Here is an 18,498-nt window from a genome sequence, read left to right as displayed (position 1 = left end):
GCCCAGGGGGTCGCACTCAGCCGGCCGCGAGGTTCTTGGGCAGTCCCCGGTGGAGCCGGTCCCGAGCCGCCCAGCCCTACCAGGGGTGCCGAGGCCCATCCCGGCCGTCTCGCTGCCCGCTGCCGGCACACGCCCCGCCCCGGGGGCGTGGCCAGCGCGGCCGATAGGGCGCGGCGGGGGCGTGTCGGGACCGGGGGCGCGCGGCGGGGGCGTGTCGGGACCGGGGGCGCGCGTGGCGGGGAGGGGCGGGACGGGGTGGGTCGCGCGCGGCGGCAGTAGTCGCGCGGCAGCCGCGGCCAGGGAGCGAGCGGCGGCGCGGGGCGGGCAGCGGCGCCCGCGGGCGGCATGTCCAAGACGCTGCGGAAGAAGCGGCACTGGCTGAGCAAGGTGCAGGAGTGTGTGGTGTCCTGGGGCGGCCCGGCGGGCCCCGACCCCGACCTCCTGCGCGGCGGAGCCGAGCGCGGCGAGTTCCCCTACCTGGCGGGCCGCTTGCCGCCGGCCGGCGAAGGCGCTCCGGGCCCCGCGCTGCTCTCGGGCAAGGCGCCGGCGCCGGGCGACGTTCTGCTGGAGGTGAACGGCACCCCCGTCAGCGGCCTCACGCACCGCGACACGCTGGCCGTCGTCCGGCACTTCAGGGAGCCCGTGCGCCTCAAGACCGTGCGCCCAGGTGAGCCGCCCTTCGCAGGCCGCGCCCGCCGGACCCGCGGCCCGCCCCGCTCCGCTCTGCCCGCGCCGCCGCTCAGCCGGCCGCGGGTAGGCCCTGCTGCGCCGGCGGCCTGCGTGGAGGGTGGCCGCGGCGGGGTGCGGGAGCGCCTGCCCGGCGGCGGAGCCCCGGGCGCGGCGGCGGCGGGTGCCGGGCTGGGAAAGTTTCCTCGGCTCCGTGAGGGTTCCTCCGCCGAACGGGGCGACCCGAGGAGGCGGCCCCGCTGCCTCGTGTGGCGGCGCGGGGAGCCCGGAGTCGCGGCCCGGCCCCGGGGCGGCGCTGGCGGGCGGTGCTCGTTCTCCCCGGCCCGTCGGGGACCTGCGGCTTCGGCAGCGGACCGGCTTCCTGATGCCGCCGCCGGTCCCGGTGCCTTCGCCACGGGGCGCGCTTGTCCTGGCGAGGTGCGGGCCCGGTCTCCGGCAGCTGTCGCCCGTCTCTGCCCCGCTGAGCCGCACGGCAGCACTGCCCCGTGGCTGGTCAGTTTCACACCGCTGTGTTCCGGGTGTGTTTGCGGCTGTGACGCTGTGCAGAGCTCGGTGGGCGTCTCACGGGGGCTTAGCGGAGCGTTCGGTGCCTCCCGGAGGGTCCCTGCCCGCCGCCGTGTCTGTATGTGAGCTGGGGACCGGGCACTGGCTGGGGAACCGATCTGTCACGGCTTTCACAGTGTTTGGACGGTCTGCGGCTCCGAGCTCGGTGAAAGGCCGGTGTGGAGCCGAGAAGCTGTGAGGGATGGAGCACGGCTCTTGGGCGCACTGCCGCTGTGTCCTGCTGGCTTTTCCTCTGCCAGAGTCAAACGCTGAGAACAGGCTTTGGGTTTGCCTTTTTTCCATAGGTTTGGATTAATTCGGGTGCACTTAAAGTAATTGATGATACCAGATCTTTGTGGTCAAATGTGCTTTATCAGTATGCCCGGAGGGTGGAGGCTGAGCAGTGGCAAAAGCTCATTGTCCCCAGCCAAAGGAGCTTCGGGTCTCCCCTGGAGGGCAGGCGCTCCAGGGGTGAGCGTGCAGGTTTGCTCCGAGTCCCTGCTGGCACCAGGATTTCCATGACCGAGGTCTATTGGATTTTTTTTAATGCCTGCCCTTTACTTCCATCGTAACTGTTGTGATTTGACTCGAGGGAATACATATTTTAAATCAGATTTTCCTCATTTGACCACTAATGAAAAGTCATCTTCTGCACAGAGACAGTGCCCTTGGTCCTGATGTATATCACCTCTTCAATGAAAATAAAAACAAACCCCAAACATCTGCTCTTTAAAAGCACCTGGAGAGGTCTGGCAGACTTTGGAGGCTGTCTGTAATTTCAAATTGGAGATCCTTCCTGAATGTAGAAAATAGAAAAGAACAAAGATTGAGATTTAAAAAACCAGAAAATCTCTTAAAAAGAGGAAACTTGTGGAAAATGAGGCTCTAGTTAGAAAATCAAAAGAATTTCTTATGTTTACTATGGAAGAGATAGAGATATTCCTGTGTTAGGTCTTCCCATAACAGGGAGTTGCGTTACTATCAAATTAAAACTGGGAGAAAAGATTTAGAAGAAACTGGTACAATGAGGAGTAGAAAATGGTCAGAGCCAGATGATGTCCATCAGAAGTTCCATATCTGAAGTACTGACCAGCAGCCTGTTGCCTGTTCCTTAAATCATTGGTGTTGTGGAAAAAGGTGAGGACCACAGTGCCAGTGGGAAAAGGGTCCAGGAGATCAGCTTCTGTTTCCAGCAGGTTGGTTAAAATTAGAGTTAGGAATGAAACTGCTGAGCATGTGAATGAATCACATGAGGATTGTGTGGAGAGTAATGAGGAGAGTGGGCTGCTCTTTAGAAGAAAGTCTGCGAGCTTTCGAAGGCTCACCGGTTGGTTTAATCAAATCCGAGTGTTTTTGTAGTGGATTTTCAAACAGACTTTTAGGAAGGTAGCAGCAGGCTTTGAATGAGGCTCTTGCTGAGGGAGCAATGTGTGGCCATGCAGCTGCTGAAGGACAAGAGCAGAATTCTCCTGTGGGTCACTAACTGGTTAAGGTGCAGCAGGAAGCTACTCCTGGAGCCTTGCAAAGCCCTGTGCTGTTTGCCATGGTCCTCCAGAGATGAACTGAATGCTGGGGTGAGCTGAGAAGGGAGCCGGCGATTTCATGTTGATTTTATATAACTTTGATAACAAATCCAAGCAAAGCTTCAGATACAGCGTTTTTTTTTTTTTCCCCTCCTGTACTGGAACATACTGCAAGCTTATTTACCACGTCAGATGATTGTTGGAGTCATTTGCTGTGTTAGACTGGGTGTCCTTAAATCCACTCTTCTAACGCCTGCTGCTTTTCTTGGGTGTTTGTGCAAGATTGCTGTGGCAGCGCACGGCAGCAGCGCTCCGCTTGGGGTGCAGGCAGTGAGAGTTGTGGTCACACTCTTCTCTGTGCAGACTCTGACTTTGGGTTTGGCTTCCCTTCCACTCTGTGTGATCCAGCACAGTCCAGATCTGCTGACCTTTGGAAGGCAGCTAGAAGGATGCATAGAATCAGAGAATTGTTAGGGTTGGAAGGGACCTCAAGGATCAGCCAGTTCCAACCCCCCTGCCATGGGCAGGGACACCTCACACTAGAGCAGGTTGCTCGCAGCCACATCCAGCCTGGCCTTAAAAACCTCCAGGGATGAGGCTTCCCCCACCTCCCTGGGCAACCTGTGCCAGTGTCTCACCACCCTCATGGGGAAGAATTTCTTCCTAACCTCCAGTCTGAATCTACCCATTTCTAGTTTTGCTCCATTGCCCTTAGTCCTATCACTCCCTGACACGCTAAAAAGTCCCTCCCCAGCTTTCTTGTAGCCCACTTCAGATACTGGAAGGCCACAATCAGGTCTCTTTGGAGCCTTCTCTTCTCCAGACTGAATAGCTCCAATTCTCTGTCTGTCCTCACAGGGGCATAGGGATGAGGGCTGGTGGTCCCTGCTGAGCTCATCATGCTGCTGAATGCTCAGAGACCAGTAACAGTGTTACTGGTTTGTAAGGTCCCATGTGTCACATTTTTCTCCAGTCAAAACAGCTCTCTCTCAGGTGAATCCCCACGTTACATGGCATGGAGTGCCTCTGCCAGCAGACCTCCCTGTGCCCGATGGCTTGTCAGGTTTGAGTGCTATGGGGACAGAATTCTGAGGGGTTCCAACTCCAGGGGTCTTTTACCATAACAGCGAGGAATTTTCTCATCTGGTGTCGGTATTGTAGGGTGCATATAAGGTCATGATGCTCATGGTCTTCCTCTGTGCTCTAGAAGGGCAACAGCAGGACAGCTTCAGTGTTTTAAGAGCTGTCTTCATCTTCTAGGTGAAGCCTGTGGCAGGGTCCCAGTAGCCCTGAATGTCATGTTGAGGGACTGGAGTGCTTTATTTCAAGTAGTGATGTAGTCTTTCATTAAAGGCAGCAACAGCTTTAGCTGACAGCAGTAAAATCTCTCTGTGATACTTTAACAAGCTCATAGAAAATTTAAAATGGAAATTTCAAGATGCTGTTTAGTCTTGTTTGATAAGACACTTGAAAGATACGAATGTTAATTTGAACGCCATCTGTTAACTGCACATCACAAATGATGGACCATTTTGTTGAGGAGGAACTTTGTCCTTCCTTTTCCTGCTCTGTCCTTACTTGCTGAGGAGGGAGAACGAAAGTGGTGTGCTGCAGGCTGGAGATGAGTGACCTTGGTGCCATGGCTGTGTCCTGGACAAGGGCTGGCTCGAGCTAGCTGAACATCTTTGCTTCTGGTGTTGGCATAGCAAAGTCTGCAGGATACTGGCCTGGAGCTCTCTGCAGCACACCTGGCATGGTGCTGGGGTTCTAGTTGATGGCTGAGGTTACAACAATACCTCTGTTTGTACAATTCCTCATGCTGAGCAAAGGAGCAAACAGCAGCCCCAGGGAGATGAGGCTCTTTGTGCAGTGTGATGCTGGTTTGTGTGTGCGCTGCGAGCGAGCTCAGCTCATCCTAATGAGTGCATTAGGATTGTAGCCACGCTTGCTAAGTGCTGGTTTCGAGCTAATCACCTGCTTACATGCACCCAGGAGATGGCTGCCAGTGGCTTGAGGACCTTTTCCATCCAGTGCTGCTTGGATTTAGTGCATTAGCCTTGTAACTAGCTGGTACTGCTGCAGCTCCCGGTGCTTCCATCAAGGGAAGACAAAAGTGTTTTGCTTTAGTCAGATCCATTGTCCTTGAGTGCTGAGTTCATCTTCTGAAGGTACCTACCAGTTGCACATGGCATTCAGGTTTGGCCAGAAGGCTGCTAGTGTGTGTAGGGAGCCTTCTTGGGCAAACACTGATCCATGTGGCTTTGAATGCTGCCTTTCTGCCTTGCAGCATGGTAGCCAAAATACATCCAAACTGGGCTGCAGACTCGCAGTAAAAGACATTGCTGATTATCTGTGAGTTCTTCCTCCTGCAGCCTGAGCTGCCGGATCCTATGGAGGAAGGAATGTGTTTTCCTTCCGAGCTTAAGGAGCTTTGATGAATACAGCCACTCTGTGGCAATCATCAGGGTTTCATGGCCACTGTAACCAGCAGCTGGGAAGAAAGGGGCAGTCTGGGAGCTCTTCCACTTGAGAAACACTTCCAGGGCGCATGGTTTTGTGCCTTGGTTACTGAGAGGTTTCTGTTGGCTCCACTGCAGCAAAACTGAGCTTTAATCAAGAAATGCAGCAAGACTTTTGAATGATGTAAAGTCTCCTTCAGATTTAAGTTTTTATTAACAGCCTCAGTGCTCCTAAGCTGTGCAGCCTTGATTTCCTTTGTTTCCTCCCTGACTTCCACAGTCATGGCTGGAGCTTTTCCTCTGACTGGGACATTTATTCTTTATCTCCAGCCTGGATTGCCTGGCCTGCAGTAAGGTGTCAGTTTGTGCTTTGATATTTTCTTTCCCAGCTCACACTTACAGGACTCGGGGGAATCCTTATTTTTCCAGTCCTTCACGTGGTTTGCAGTGCTTGCAGCACAGTCCAGTCCATAGCTGGTGTGTGCTGCTGTTCCATGTGTGCTCAGCTGTGGTCTGCAGCCTTTCACTGTGGCATCTGTGCCTCAGGTCTGTTGCTGTGTTGGAATTGTGATGCATTAGTAAGGAATGAGATATCTGACAGGTGGATGTAGGGCTCTGAAGTTTCAGTACCAAACTAATTTTGTCCATGTCAATATTTTTCACTCTCCCAATGCTCGTGGGATTTGAGGATCTTGAAGCTAGCAAGGCCTTACCTTACCACAGTGCCCTCCTGATCAAAATCCAGTACAAGCTCAGAGCAAGACAGCTGCTTGCTGGGTTGTGCTTTCTCACCCGCCTGTAACACTGCATGGTGGTCGATCCCTGGAGCCTCCATTACCAACAGGAGTCAATGGGAGGTGTTGAGGGCTTGGCTCGTCCATGGGGGTCCCTTCTCTGAAGCAGAATGAATGAAAACGGTGATGGCAAACACAGTGACTCAGATAAGGATTCAGCACTCAGACAGCGTGCTTGAAGCTGAGCGTGGAAGGTTCATTTACATTTTCTCTTGTGCTTGACTTAGGTACAAAGCCTCCATGTGGGGGTAAACATTTGCATGTTTGGCAATTAAGGCAGAGAGGAGGGCACGCTGCACTCCCAGGCTGTTTTCTCAAAATCAGATGAATTCTAAATGTGCCGTGGTAAAACAGAGATCCGAGCACACACTAGGATAATTCTGCCTCTCTGAGGGAAGGCATTACCCAAATTCTGCATTTCTCTGGGAGCTGGCAGTGTGCCAGCTCGGTGATTAAACAGACTCCTGTGTTACTCTGCCAGTCTGAGGAGCTGAGGCAGCCAGCTTGGGTCCTTCAGCCCTTGAGGGGCGTTAGGTGGGGCTGCTGGTGTGGAAAGCTGCCCTCCTGGCTTGAGAGGACCTGGGGAGCTGGGGAACTGATCCATTTCTGTGCAGGAGAAGGAGGGGTTGGTTCATTTTGCCACAAGAAAAGCCCAAATGTCCAGGGTTGCTGTAATGAATCTGTAGGGCATCTCTGCATCATGAAACCGGGCAGAGGACAGATGTGCAGCCTTGAAAAAGAGAACTGAAGGAGAAATGCTTCCTGCTGGAGGCTGTTGCTTCTCTAAGCACTGGCAATAGCAGTGGAGAGTCCTGCAGCAGCTGGAGAGAGCTGCCTCACACCGAGAGCTGTTAGCTTGTACCTCAGATGTGTGGACACAGGGTACTACCAGGCACTTGCCAAGGGATGGCTATTAGTGTGTGCATGTGATGCATAATCTTGTTTTTCATTTTCATCTCTATATAAACATATTATTCTTGGCATAGAACATATTGCCTTTGCCTTTCACACACTCCTTTGTTTAACTATAACTGTGATGAGTGCTGTGTTAATCATTTCACCATAAATGTGTTCTAATTATTCTATTCTTGCCTGGCATGTTAGTTTGAAATGATAACGAGGCCTCATGTGGCCCTGGCTCCCGTGCTGCCTAACTCTGGGGTTTTAATTTGTACTTTTTGTTCCCTTCAGCAGAGTCACAGAATCATAGAATTGTCAGGGTTGGAAGGGACCTCAAGGATCAGCCAGTTCCAACCTCCCTGCCATGGGCAGGGACACCTCACACTAGAGCAGGTTGCTCACAGCCACATCCAGCCTGGCTGCAAAAACTTCCAGGGATGAGGCTTCCACCACCTCCCTGGGCAACCTGTGCCAGTGTCTCACCACCCTCATGGGGAAGAATTTCTTCCTAACATCCAATATGAATCTCCCCATTTCTAGTTTTGCTCCATTGCCCTTAGTCCTATCACTCCCTGACACCCTCAAAGTCCCTCCCCAGCTTTCTTGTAGCCCCCTTCAGATCCTGGAAGGCCACAATCAGGTCTCCTTGGAGTCTTCTCCTCTCCATGCTGAGCAGAACAGTGATTCTCTTCCCTCTACCCGTGGGTGATGTCTTTAAAGAGAGAGGCAATGGAGCAGTGCAGGGTAAGGCTGGTGTGTCCCTGGAGCTGGTGGCACAGCAGGCAGTGCAGCTGGTGTCCCCTCAAGACCCCCTGGCTGTGCTCATGTCCTCTGCTTTAGAGGAATGAGATTTTTCACAAGCACTGGTATCCAGTTACTCCTGCAGGGAGATTTTCTTGTTCAGGTAGACAGTTTTGATGGAAAATCTTGCATGTTGCTTTTCTGTTAAAAAAAAACCCAGCATAGAGCTTGTTTAAAATGCTGGGAAGTAACTTTGCTGTTGCTCTGCCATGGCAGGGTGATGATGGAATGTGTCCAGAGAAGGGCAGCAAGGCTGGTGAGAGGGGTCTGGAGCACAGCCCTATGAGGAGAGGCTGAGGGAGCTGGAATTGTTTAGCCTGGAGAAGAGGAGGCTCAGGGGAGACCTCATTGCTCTCTACAACTACCTGAGGGGAGGTTGTAGCCAGGTGGGGGTTGGTCTCTTCTCCCAGGCAAGCAGTGACAGAACGAGAGGACACAGTCTCAAGCTGTGCCAGGGGAGGTTTGGGCTGGATGTTAGGAAGAAATTCTTCCCAGAAAGAGAGGTTGGCCACTGGAATGGGCTGCCTGGGGAGCTGCCTGGGGAGGTGGTGAAATCACTGTCCCTGGAGGTGTTGAAAGAAAGCCTGAATGAGGCACTTAGTGCCATGAGTTAGTTGATTAGATGGTGTTGGGTGATAGGTTGGACTTGATGATCTTGAAGGTGTTTTCCAACCTGGTTAATTCTGTCAATCTGTGTGGCTTCCTCTTATGTGTGAATGAAGCCAGCTCCAACCTTTATTTGAAGGCATGATTTCAGCAGCAGATTTCAGCTCTAATTTTTCATCTAGGCATTGCTCTTAAATTCTTGGCTGTCTCAATGAAATGGCAATCACTTGGTAGAATGTGTCTGGGCTTAATTACTCTCAGAAAATACAATTTTCTTTAACTCTTGTTAAAGAATTCTCATTTTGCTTTTATGAAACAAAAACACTAAAAAATGTAAACTGTCCCTTTAGAAAATTCCTGAAGTAAACAAGCTGTGCTTGTGTAACTTGTTGTGCACCCTGCACCTTGGTTTATCAAAGCATCTGCTTCAAGGTATCTTGCAGCTGCTAATTCTTAAAATACAGGAAGGATTGGGCATTGAAATTGACAGCTGAAAAAATTACTCTGGTTTTGATAGTTGCTCTCCTTTAAAGTCCTCAAATTCATTCTTCTTGTTCTTGTTTTTAATTCATGATGCTTCCTTTTAAGAAATATCTTGTTGCATTCATGGGCTGTTAGTTAAATCACATCTCCTTCCCTGAATGGGACCAATTTTCTTCTTCAAAGTGATGGTGTTCCTGAGAGCACTAGATTTGGATTAAGGAAAATATGAGCTCTTGGAGAGTAAATTCCTCATCTAGATCTGCTGAACAGAAGAGAAGAAACAGTAGGGAACTTGCAGACTTGTATTGATTTGCTCCAGGGTCATCAAAGCCAGAATCCTAAGTAACTCTTCTCAGTTGCTAATTGCTGTTTGTAGCTGTGTTAACTTTATCTTTCTGGAGGCCTCAGAAGGTCTCTGTGGGAGCAGGAGCTGCTCCTGGGTGAAGCTCCAGGAGCTGGACACCATGGGCTGGCTTCCAAGGTGATCAGTTTTAAAAGCAACGCCAACCTGTGCTGAAGAGGGAGTGTCCTCTCCCACTCCGGAGGGTGTTTGCCAGTGTGGGATGGAGGAAAGGGAATTACCACTATGGATGCAGCAAGCCGAGGGGCACTGGGGTGGCTGTCAACCTTTGCTTGCTGGCTGTTCAGAGCTAGGTAGAAGCTGTCCCTCGGTTGTCCATAGCCATGTTCTGTGCAGCTTTCAGTGTGAAATGCAATCACAGCAGTCACTGTTCAAGCTGATGTCACTGTGCTTTGTGTCATAGGCAAGTGTCATAGAGTGTTGAAGAGGTGATCTTAGCTGGAGATGGAATTTAATTTGCAAAGCACACCAAGGGAGGCAGGCAGGACTCTGGGCTCTCTCCCTCAGTCAGCTTTTACAGTGTATTTTCATAGCTACCTTGAAAAGCACTTACTCAAAGCCACTTTTCAATATATATGTTTCTCAAGCCTGTAATTTCTTTATGAATTGTTGGTTGCTCTCAGCTGAATGTGAGTTCTTCAAATTGAAAATCACTGGTGTGTTTACTCTCCATCCTGTGTCATTCACCACTTGCTCAGTAGTAGTCTGGTTTGTATAGCTTGAGCCATTGTAAATTTTTTTTCCTGAGATACTCTTAATTCCTTTAAGCTCTGGATTGCCACAGCTCTTCAGTTACCTGTATGAAAAACGTAGAGCCTGAATCCTATCTCTGTCAGACCATGGTACACTTGACTATTGATTCTTACTGTGTTCTTCTTCAGTGCTGTTTCATTACTTACTTTTGCTATTAAACACAATCAAACTTAACAGCTGGTGTCTTATGAATATGGATTGTGAATGCTATATACACATCAGAAGTATTCTGGGGTTTGGTGTCTCTAAATGCATTATTTCCATCTGCATGATAATGAAGTGCTCTTTCAGAAAGGTGGTAAAGGCAATCAACAAGGTTAATTGTGTGAATTATCTCTTACTGAAGTTGTTTCTTCTTAAATCCACTGCGTTTGGAAATAGAGGACGTGAGTTCTTACAGAGCCAGACTGGTATTGTCCTAATGTGAGCACTTAACCCAAAATCTGGCTGCTGCACTTGTATTGAAAGGAGTTGGTTTGGTGTGGCTGGGGATGTCCAGGCCTGGTAGAAGCAGCTGGTGGCATCCCCATGTCTGTGGTACAGGTACCTGAGCTGACATGCACAGGGCAGATGCACATCACAAGCTGCTGCTTGCCAGCTCTGCAAACAATGTTAGGGAGTGCTTGGGGATGGCAATCACCTGATCCCAGAGACAGAAGGTTGAGGAGATGCAAGCAAAAGCTCACCAGCCTGGAAAAGCTCTTGTGCAGTGAGACCAAGGTAGAATTACAGCACAAACAAGTCTGAGGATTGGGAATGTGCAACAGTGGTACAGAGCAGCAGCTCAGGAGTCTGTTGCTCTCTCTTTCATAGCACAAGTTTGTGGCCATAAACCACAGAAGATAATCCTGGGGAGCAGGAAATGTGTCTTCAGGCATGTGTTGTACCAGGGGCAGGGTTAGGGTTCAGTGAGGTTCAGTAATGGTTTGAACTTTGCCTTCTGCTTGCTGATGGAGTGGCTCCTGCCTGCTAGTTCAGCCCTGCCTGGGGTGGAGCCCAGATGTTCTGGTGTGCTCCAGTTTGGTCCCAGCATACCAGAAGACCTGGGAATGCTTCCCTCATGCTGAATGTTACTTCAGACTCTTATCTTTTTCTCATCCAAGCCTGTGGAGGCCCTTCACCAACAGATGCCTCTGCTGGGGCAAAGTTTGTCCCCTCCAAGTGTTGCAGCTCAGGTGGGAGCCTTTTGGCTGTGTAAATGCCATGGGGAGCTACAGACACATCTGAGGTGCCCAGAAACACCTCAGCCCTGAACGTTGCCACGCTGCTGGGTGTCACTTCTCGGGTGAAGTGGGGACATGGCAATCCTTCCATCCTTCCTCTGTCAGACTATAAATACATCTGCATGTGTTTCTGTTTGGGGCTGGAGAGCATGGCAGTCTGAGGGAGGGTGTGAGGAGAAGCTTGGCACAGATGCCTTGGGAAGAGTAGCAGCAGCCTGCTGGGTATGGCCATCCAGCTGTGCCATGGGGCTGCTGCAAGTGCTGCAGCAGAGAAGGTAACTGCAGATGTGAGAGACACCCCCAGTGTGTCCAGGGGTGATTTGTGAAGCCTTTTAATAGTAGGAAAGGAAGAACTGGAAATAATTGTGTTTTAAAGAAACCACTGGTCTTGGAAACAGTCATTCCAGCACCTGGGAGGTGTGAATCAGGGTGATGTTTACTCCACCTTGAATTCCTGGCTTGTAGATTTACAGCATTCAGTAGCTTCCTGCAGACCATTACAGGCTTACATAAAAACACTTCCAGAAGTTCTCAACTGTGGTGGGTTGGAAATTCCCCTCAACATTAACTTTACCAGACTAGCTCAGTTTGGAAGCAAATGGAGCTATATTTACAAGCAAAACTACAGTCTACAATGGAATGCAACGAATATATACAAATATGCAGTATTTCACAATATCTAGTGATATTTGCAATTAACAAAACAGCACAAATTCCCCCCTGGCCCAAAGGGACCAGGAAGGCTACCCCCCTGCCCCTCTTCCTGACCCTCCTGGCCAAAAAGGAAAGAGGGAGAGAGAAGTAGATAAGGTTCCTTCCAATGGAATCATTTAGAATAATCATTATTTTTCCTTTTTACACACCATAGTGATTTATTTACATTTTCACTACTTTCTGCTCAAGATCTGTGAAAACTCTTAAAGGCATAGCCGAAAACCAGCACATGAACTCGCCATGCATTGTGGACTAAACATCTTAGTCATTTAAAAGGAAAAAACAAGCTCCTTTCCTCTCCCACCCCACTGAAACCCAGACACATTTTTAGTCCTGGCCATCAGACATTTCACTCCTTTGTAGTGCAAATAAGAGTCAAGATCTCACGACTTAGAAATGAGAACAAGTGGCTGGTGTGTGCAGGTGGCGTTTGCCTCCTGGCCATGAAATGCAGTTGGCCATCTACGTCATCAGCCAGCTCCTCTCAGCTCTGAAGAACACCAAAGGCCATTCTGAATTTTAAAAGTAGAAATGGAGAGATCTGTGGAGTCATCTGCCAGAAACTGCTCTGCACAACAGCCCCTGAAACATGGTGGTTTAGCCTGGCATCAGGCTCTGAATGTGGCGAATATAAAGGGACATAGTTGAGTGCTGGGTTTCTGCTGCAATGGCCCTGCTGCCTTTGCCAGGGCTTTTGATAAAGCATTTAGGGAGAGATGAGATTCCCTTGGACCAGCATTGTTTCACACTTGGGCTTTGAGAGCAATTCAATGCTCTCTATTGTGTTTTGGGATTGGAATTGTCTCTTCTGTTAGGGGCTGCTTTAGCATGCAGGCGAGGATACAGCACGTGCTGCAAGAACTGTTGTGCCAGGACCCATCTGTGTGCCCTTTGGAAGGTTTGTCAGCTCTGGCATGTGCAGTAGGCAGAGGGGGTGTGCTGGTGTGGGGGAAAGAGGGAGGCTGCGACCAGTCCTGGGTGGCCAATTCCTTCTGCAGTCCTTTGCTGGAGTCCTCTCTGGTCACGGACATCTCCTTAGATCCTCCTTCCCCTCGGCATGGGGAAAGTGCAGGTCTCTCAACGTGCTCGTTGGCATTTGTGGCTGGGTGGGCAGGAGCCAAATGCCCAGTGTTGGTGCAGAGGGGCTGTGTGGCAGTTGTGGTGGGATCAGATTTGGCTATTGGTGTCCCCAGGCTCCTGCTCAGTGTCCCCTTGGTCCTGCTCGGTGCCCAAGTGGCCACTGACTAGTGTGGAGAGCAGGCAGAGAGCTGTCTCCTGAACAAGGTGAGAGTGTGCACAGTGGCACAGGCACCACTTTGTGCTGGGCTAGAAGAAACATGTTTCAAAAAGCTTCCTTTCATGTTGATGAAAGAACAGATGAGAAGGGAAAAAAAGTCCATCTGAAGTGGCTGCTTAATTGCTGTTTGATACAGTGACGTAGTTTAGCAAATTAAGTTGTTAGAGAAAATAATGTTAGGATAGAAAGGGGTTTTGCTCCAGAGCAGTGACTTTCAACTTGTTCATCTGAATTTTTCAGTGTCCCCAAGTTTTGCATGGCAAAGTTGAGCCTGGTTTTAATCTACCTGCTCTTCTTAAATATCTTGTAAGCACCATGGGAGCCATTCAGGACATCTCAGCCTTCAGTGGCCACAGGCTGAGACCTGCTGCTGGGGGGGTCTGACAGAGCAGTGCATCTTCCATCAGGTGACCAAAAAAGGTTTCCAGAAAGAAGTTTAAAATCTGGCCTAAGGTATTGGATCTGCAGTTGAGCAGCTCTTCGAGTGTCTGCAAACAGCTCAACAGCTATTTCTTAACTCATGAAATCAGGCAGCTGGATGAATCCAAATAATTCAACGAGTTTTAATTCTTGATATCCTAAGGAAAAAAATTTGTCTGGGTATTAAGCATAAAGAAAGGGTTCTTGTAAGTCATGGGAAATGAAGTGCTTGTACTGGTGGTAAAAACTGCAAAGGAACAGAGGAAGCAACTGATGTGCAGCTTTGTTCCTTTTTTTAATGTGCTTATCTCAACCCAGGGCTTTTTTGTGTTACTTTCCCTCCTGATCTTTGGGGGTGGGGGGTGGGGAGAGACAGTTGCTTGTGAGAGCAGACTGTTAAATCAGGACATAAAGATAATGAAATGATATTAACTTTGTGTAATCAGTGTTGCATCTCCTCAGCAGCTGCTGTAGCTGTAGCCAGTGGTTAGGAAGAAGCAAAGTGCAATGTCTTGGGCAGCAGTTAGGACTCCAGCAGAGGCAGCTGGTGGCAGGGGAGCTGTGTCCAGCGTGGAGCCCCCATGGCAGGAAAACCTCTGAAAAACAAATGGAGACTAAAAGCAGAAGGGACTGTCTGTGTAAGTGTGCTTTTCCCTGCGAGACTTTTTGGGTGATCAGAACAAAAGCGTAGCTGAAGCAGAAATTTGTGCTGCTGCTTTACTCCGTCTGGCACATTTCTTGTGTTCGCACAGCTGGTGGCAAACCAGCCTGAGCCTGCAGCTCCTGGGGAGTGGTGTGTGTGAGGGAGCTCTTCTTTTCCTGGTGTTATTACAAATCAAAACAGAAAACCACTGATTTGTATCCAGAGGGCTGGGGATGTAGATGGACTTTGACATAATCTTGATACCGTTTCTGCTCAAATGGATAGCAACAGGAAGATCCAAACCTCAAGCCTTCCTCCCTCTTGAAGGTTTCATTGCCAGTATGTGCAACTTTGCTTTGGTTAAATTCCAAGTTGACTGTGGCCTTCTTGCAATAGACAGCAGCAGAGTTTGCTGGTGCTACTCATCAAATGCAGGAGGATTAAGTTTATTTCCTCTAAACCCATAGACCTATCAGGAAATAACTAAGCCCTGAAGTTTTTAGATTTGTAGAAATGATTTTCTCCTAATGCATGCACTTGGGGGGGGTGGGGTGGTAGAATTTCAGAATCCTGTTATGTAAGAGAGGGGCAGATCCCTGTATTAATCCCAGGGAATGATGTTTAATGGCTTGTTCCGTCCTTCATTGGTCTAAAGAATTCCTCAGAAATCAGCTAACCAAAAAAAAAAAAAAAAAAGCCAGGGAAGTATTTTTACCTCTGTTGCTGAAACAGTAATGTCAGTAATCTTCTTTGCAGTGAGATTAGATTGCAAATGCTTTGGTGCAGAGAGAACTTGTTTGTGGAAACCACTCGATGCAGCAGCTGCCATCGAGTGGAAGCACCAATAAGTAATCGAAGGCAGAGTTCCATTGCTGAGCCACACTTGGGAGCGTTTACAGCCTTGGCTTTGCTTCAAGCCAAGAGCATTTCCTCAGAAGATGTTTGTAACGTGAGCTTTAATGGATTGTGCTTGGGATGCACACAAAAATGTTAGTGGCAGAAGTTTGAAGCAAAAATTGCTGCGGTTTTATTGCGCATTGAGAGTTGGTCCCTGCTGTATTAAACAGCTTTGTATGAAGAAAGAGAAATTGTTGTCCATTATTCTTAGAGATGTGACATCTTCAGCTAGCACTCAGGCATGTACTTCTTGTTGTAAGTGGCTTGTTCTAGGAGTTGTAATATGCTGTATTTATAAATAAAATATTTTTAACTGTGTTTGCTGATAGATCAGGTATGAAATGTACAGCCTACAGAGTAGCAGCAGTAATGGCTGGCTTGGGCTGTGTCCTCTTAGGAATTTTGACACAGGCAAATAATGACATCCCTGACACACCTATGTACTGCTATTAAACCCTGTTTTGGGGCTTATTTACAGGCAGCAGCAAAAATGTTTTACTTGGTGCAAGAACTGAAGCATTTGTCCTGTGGAATTCCCAGCTATGCCAACTTGCCCCTAAATCACAGGCTTTGCTCTCTGCCCTACTTACTCAATGTGAAAAACCCTAATCCTGGGGATTTTATTTCCCTCTCTGTAGGACAGCAGTGAGTAATTACTTTTCTCTGGTGAAGGTAGAGATGCTAGAAGAGTTTAATTAATGCCCATTAGGAGATGCTGCTTAAATGAGTTCATTGGGGCAGGGCGCTTGGTGGTGTAATTGCAGTGACCTGGGTGGTGTTTACACTGCACTGTGTGCTGCATCTTTTTGTTCTGCTCTCTTCTGCAAAATATCTCGGGGTGTGTGGGTCTTCCTGAGTCAGGGACGTTTCTCTGTCTCCTGTAGGAGGTGGATGGGTTCCAAATGAGCTTTGAGCTTACAGCAGAAGTCTCTAGGTCTCCTGCTGCTTTGTCGCAGCGGGATTGAGTAACCTGAGGGGAAAAAGTACATTTGTCTGCTCAGCCATAAGGTACTGCCCTGGAAACGCTTTACTGTACTGAGTCTGGGGAGCTGGAGAGCCTCTTCAATATATATCTTCCCCATTAATCTTTCTACCTTAGTAAATAACTGGCAGAAGGCACTAAGAGTGAGGTTGTAGTGGTTAACTGCTCATGTCCTGCCCCAGAGTCCCTCCAGGTGCAGCAGGAGTGGAGGTGATCAGGTGTGGAGAGAAAGAAGGACCTCACCTGCCTGCTAAGCTCCTGGGCAAGCACAGGGCTGGTGTGGGTGTCTCAGGGTGGGTGAAGTTGAAGGGCATTTCCCAGGTGGATCGGAGCTGTTCCATGCTCACAGCTCTGCTGGCTTTTGGTGCCTCCCCACCAGCAGGTGTTGGTGAGTCCTCCCTGGTGTCAGGGTCTGCTCTGAGCTGGGGGGGGGAAGTTCAGTCCGTGGCTTGACCCTGGAGTTACAAATACCTGTATTGTTGAAACAATGCTCTTAGGACTTTCTGTAAACATAAGCTGGGGTAAGTGACTTGCACAGCTCTTTGCTCACAGGAGCTGGGTGTCTGCTTCCAAACCAACAGCTGCTTTTTAAAGAAGCATTGCAAGTGTTTGTGCTATCAAAGGGTTCCTTACCCAGATACTAAGAATTGAACTCTCCAGAGACTGGAGAATGCTGTTACTGTGCTGAGATTTGAACACATTTCATGAACTTTGGCCGTGAGACAGTCTGACTTCAGCACAGATTTGGTAAGAAAACCCTTTTGAGGCAGATGTCTGGTGGGCAGCAGGAGGGAATCTGCTTTCTCTGCTCTCTGCAAAGAGAGGGAATGTGGAATGAACATCAAAGTTCCTTTGTGGATGGGCTGCTGTTACAACTGTAGTGCTGAACACTGCTTAAAATGGAGTTATTTTCATCAGGCTCTGGTGGTCCTTCTAGGGACAGTGGTGGCCTTGAGGACAGCATCTTAGGGTCTTCGTTAACCTTTTAATTGGTCTGTATTTGAACACAAGTCTGTGTAGTAGATCCACAGGGAAGTCCTGAAGTATTTGGAACTATCAACTGTTCTCTGCTTTTTCTCTCTCAGCTAAAAGTCTACTAAAAATAGGATGTTCCTCCATTCAGACATCAAACTCTGATGCGTAATGTGAAGTGTCATACTGCAGGAATAGTGAAAGGGCTTTTACCTGAGGAATTTCTGTTTGTTGGCTGTTTTGGTTTCGTGTTTTTTTTTTTTCCTTATACTGAGTGAAATGCGGCAAAGAAAAAGGATTTAAGTCTGCTTCTGCTTTGCTGATTCACCTTAGAGGGGCATAAAATTTGTTCTGAAATCCTTATTTATTGCCTCTTGGCAAATACATCGGTGTGGGGTTTTTAGTTTTTCCAATTGAAGTACGTTCTCAAGAGGTCTGTGGCTTTCCCTGGGGTGTGTGGTTGCAGAGATGTTGAGTGTTAAGGAAATGGCAAAGAAAAACAACACTTCTCACGTTTTCCACAAAACCCAGTTCTTTGTCAGAACTTTTGTCTTACCTAGCAGATGTGAAATCGGGACGCAGGAACTGAGCCCTTTCTTCAGGCTGCAAGGATTTAGAGCTTGTTATTACCTGGCAGTACCAGTTTTAAATGCCAAGTGTGAGGCTCTTCTTATATTTAACAAATATATGAAGATAAAAATAAAATCTGGTTTGGAAGTAACAGTGTGCAACTGACTCACACACAGGAAGTTTGAATGGTGCCTGCAGACCTTGCTGGGCCCCTCTGCTGCTGCAGAATAAAGTGAGAAGCAGAGGATATGTTAAACTCTGCTCTGTAAGAATTTATCCTTAGCCTGGGTGCTGGACCAGCAGTGGGTTTTTTACAGTAAGGAATGATGCAGTTTCCCCTTCTCTGTAATGCTCCTCCTGGCACACCAAAGCCTCCCACCACAGCCTGGGCACGGCGCTTTCTGAGCAGGTATGGATGTGCTTGGCACTGGGCACACACAGTGGTGGTTTTACCTGATTGCTCTGACAGTGCCTTCAGCAGAGCCCTGTTAGTCTCTTAATGAGAATCTAAACTGGCAGATAAAGACAAGCTAATCTCTGTTTCATCACATTATTTATTTGAGCAGCAAGATGTCTGGTTTCTTTTCTTTGCTGTTTCTGTGTAGCTGCCAGCAGGGACTGAATGGTGAATTTTGGAATTTAAATGGTTTTCTTTAGTAACAATCAAGTCCTAGCCATTTAATTGCTACCTGATTCTGACTTGATATGTCAAGTAAAATTAGGAAGGATCTTGACTATGTTTCTGCAGCAGTTTTGTGAGATGATGAATATTGCTAGGACAGGTGCCTGCTGTCAGACTTGCTTTGATGTAATCCTTGGGATCATTGGTGTGGGAGAGTTCTCCATCATCTTGCTGTGTGTGTTATTGTA

At 48.8% G+C, this 18,498-nt stretch overlaps 1 protein-coding gene across 1 annotated transcript in view; it reads left to right on the top strand.

Annotated features, from left to right (window-relative positions):
* Positions 1-345: 345 nt before the first annotated feature.
* MAGI3 (membrane associated guanylate kinase, WW and PDZ domain containing 3) overlaps positions 346-18,498 on the top strand; it is a 62,559-nt gene continuing 44,406 nt past the window's right edge. Inside the window, exon 1 of the mRNA XM_054395755.1 lies at positions 346-667. Within this exon, the coding sequence (XP_054251730.1) occupies positions 346-667 (322 nt within the window). The remainder of the gene's footprint in view (positions 668-18,498) is intronic.

The sequence above is a fragment of the Indicator indicator genome, chromosome 35 (assembly GCF_027791375.1).
Source record: "Indicator indicator isolate 239-I01 chromosome 35, UM_Iind_1.1, whole genome shotgun sequence".
NCBI lineage: Eukaryota > Metazoa > Chordata > Aves > Piciformes > Indicatoridae > Indicator > Indicator indicator.
This window is presented reverse-complemented; position numbering and strand designations above follow the sequence as displayed.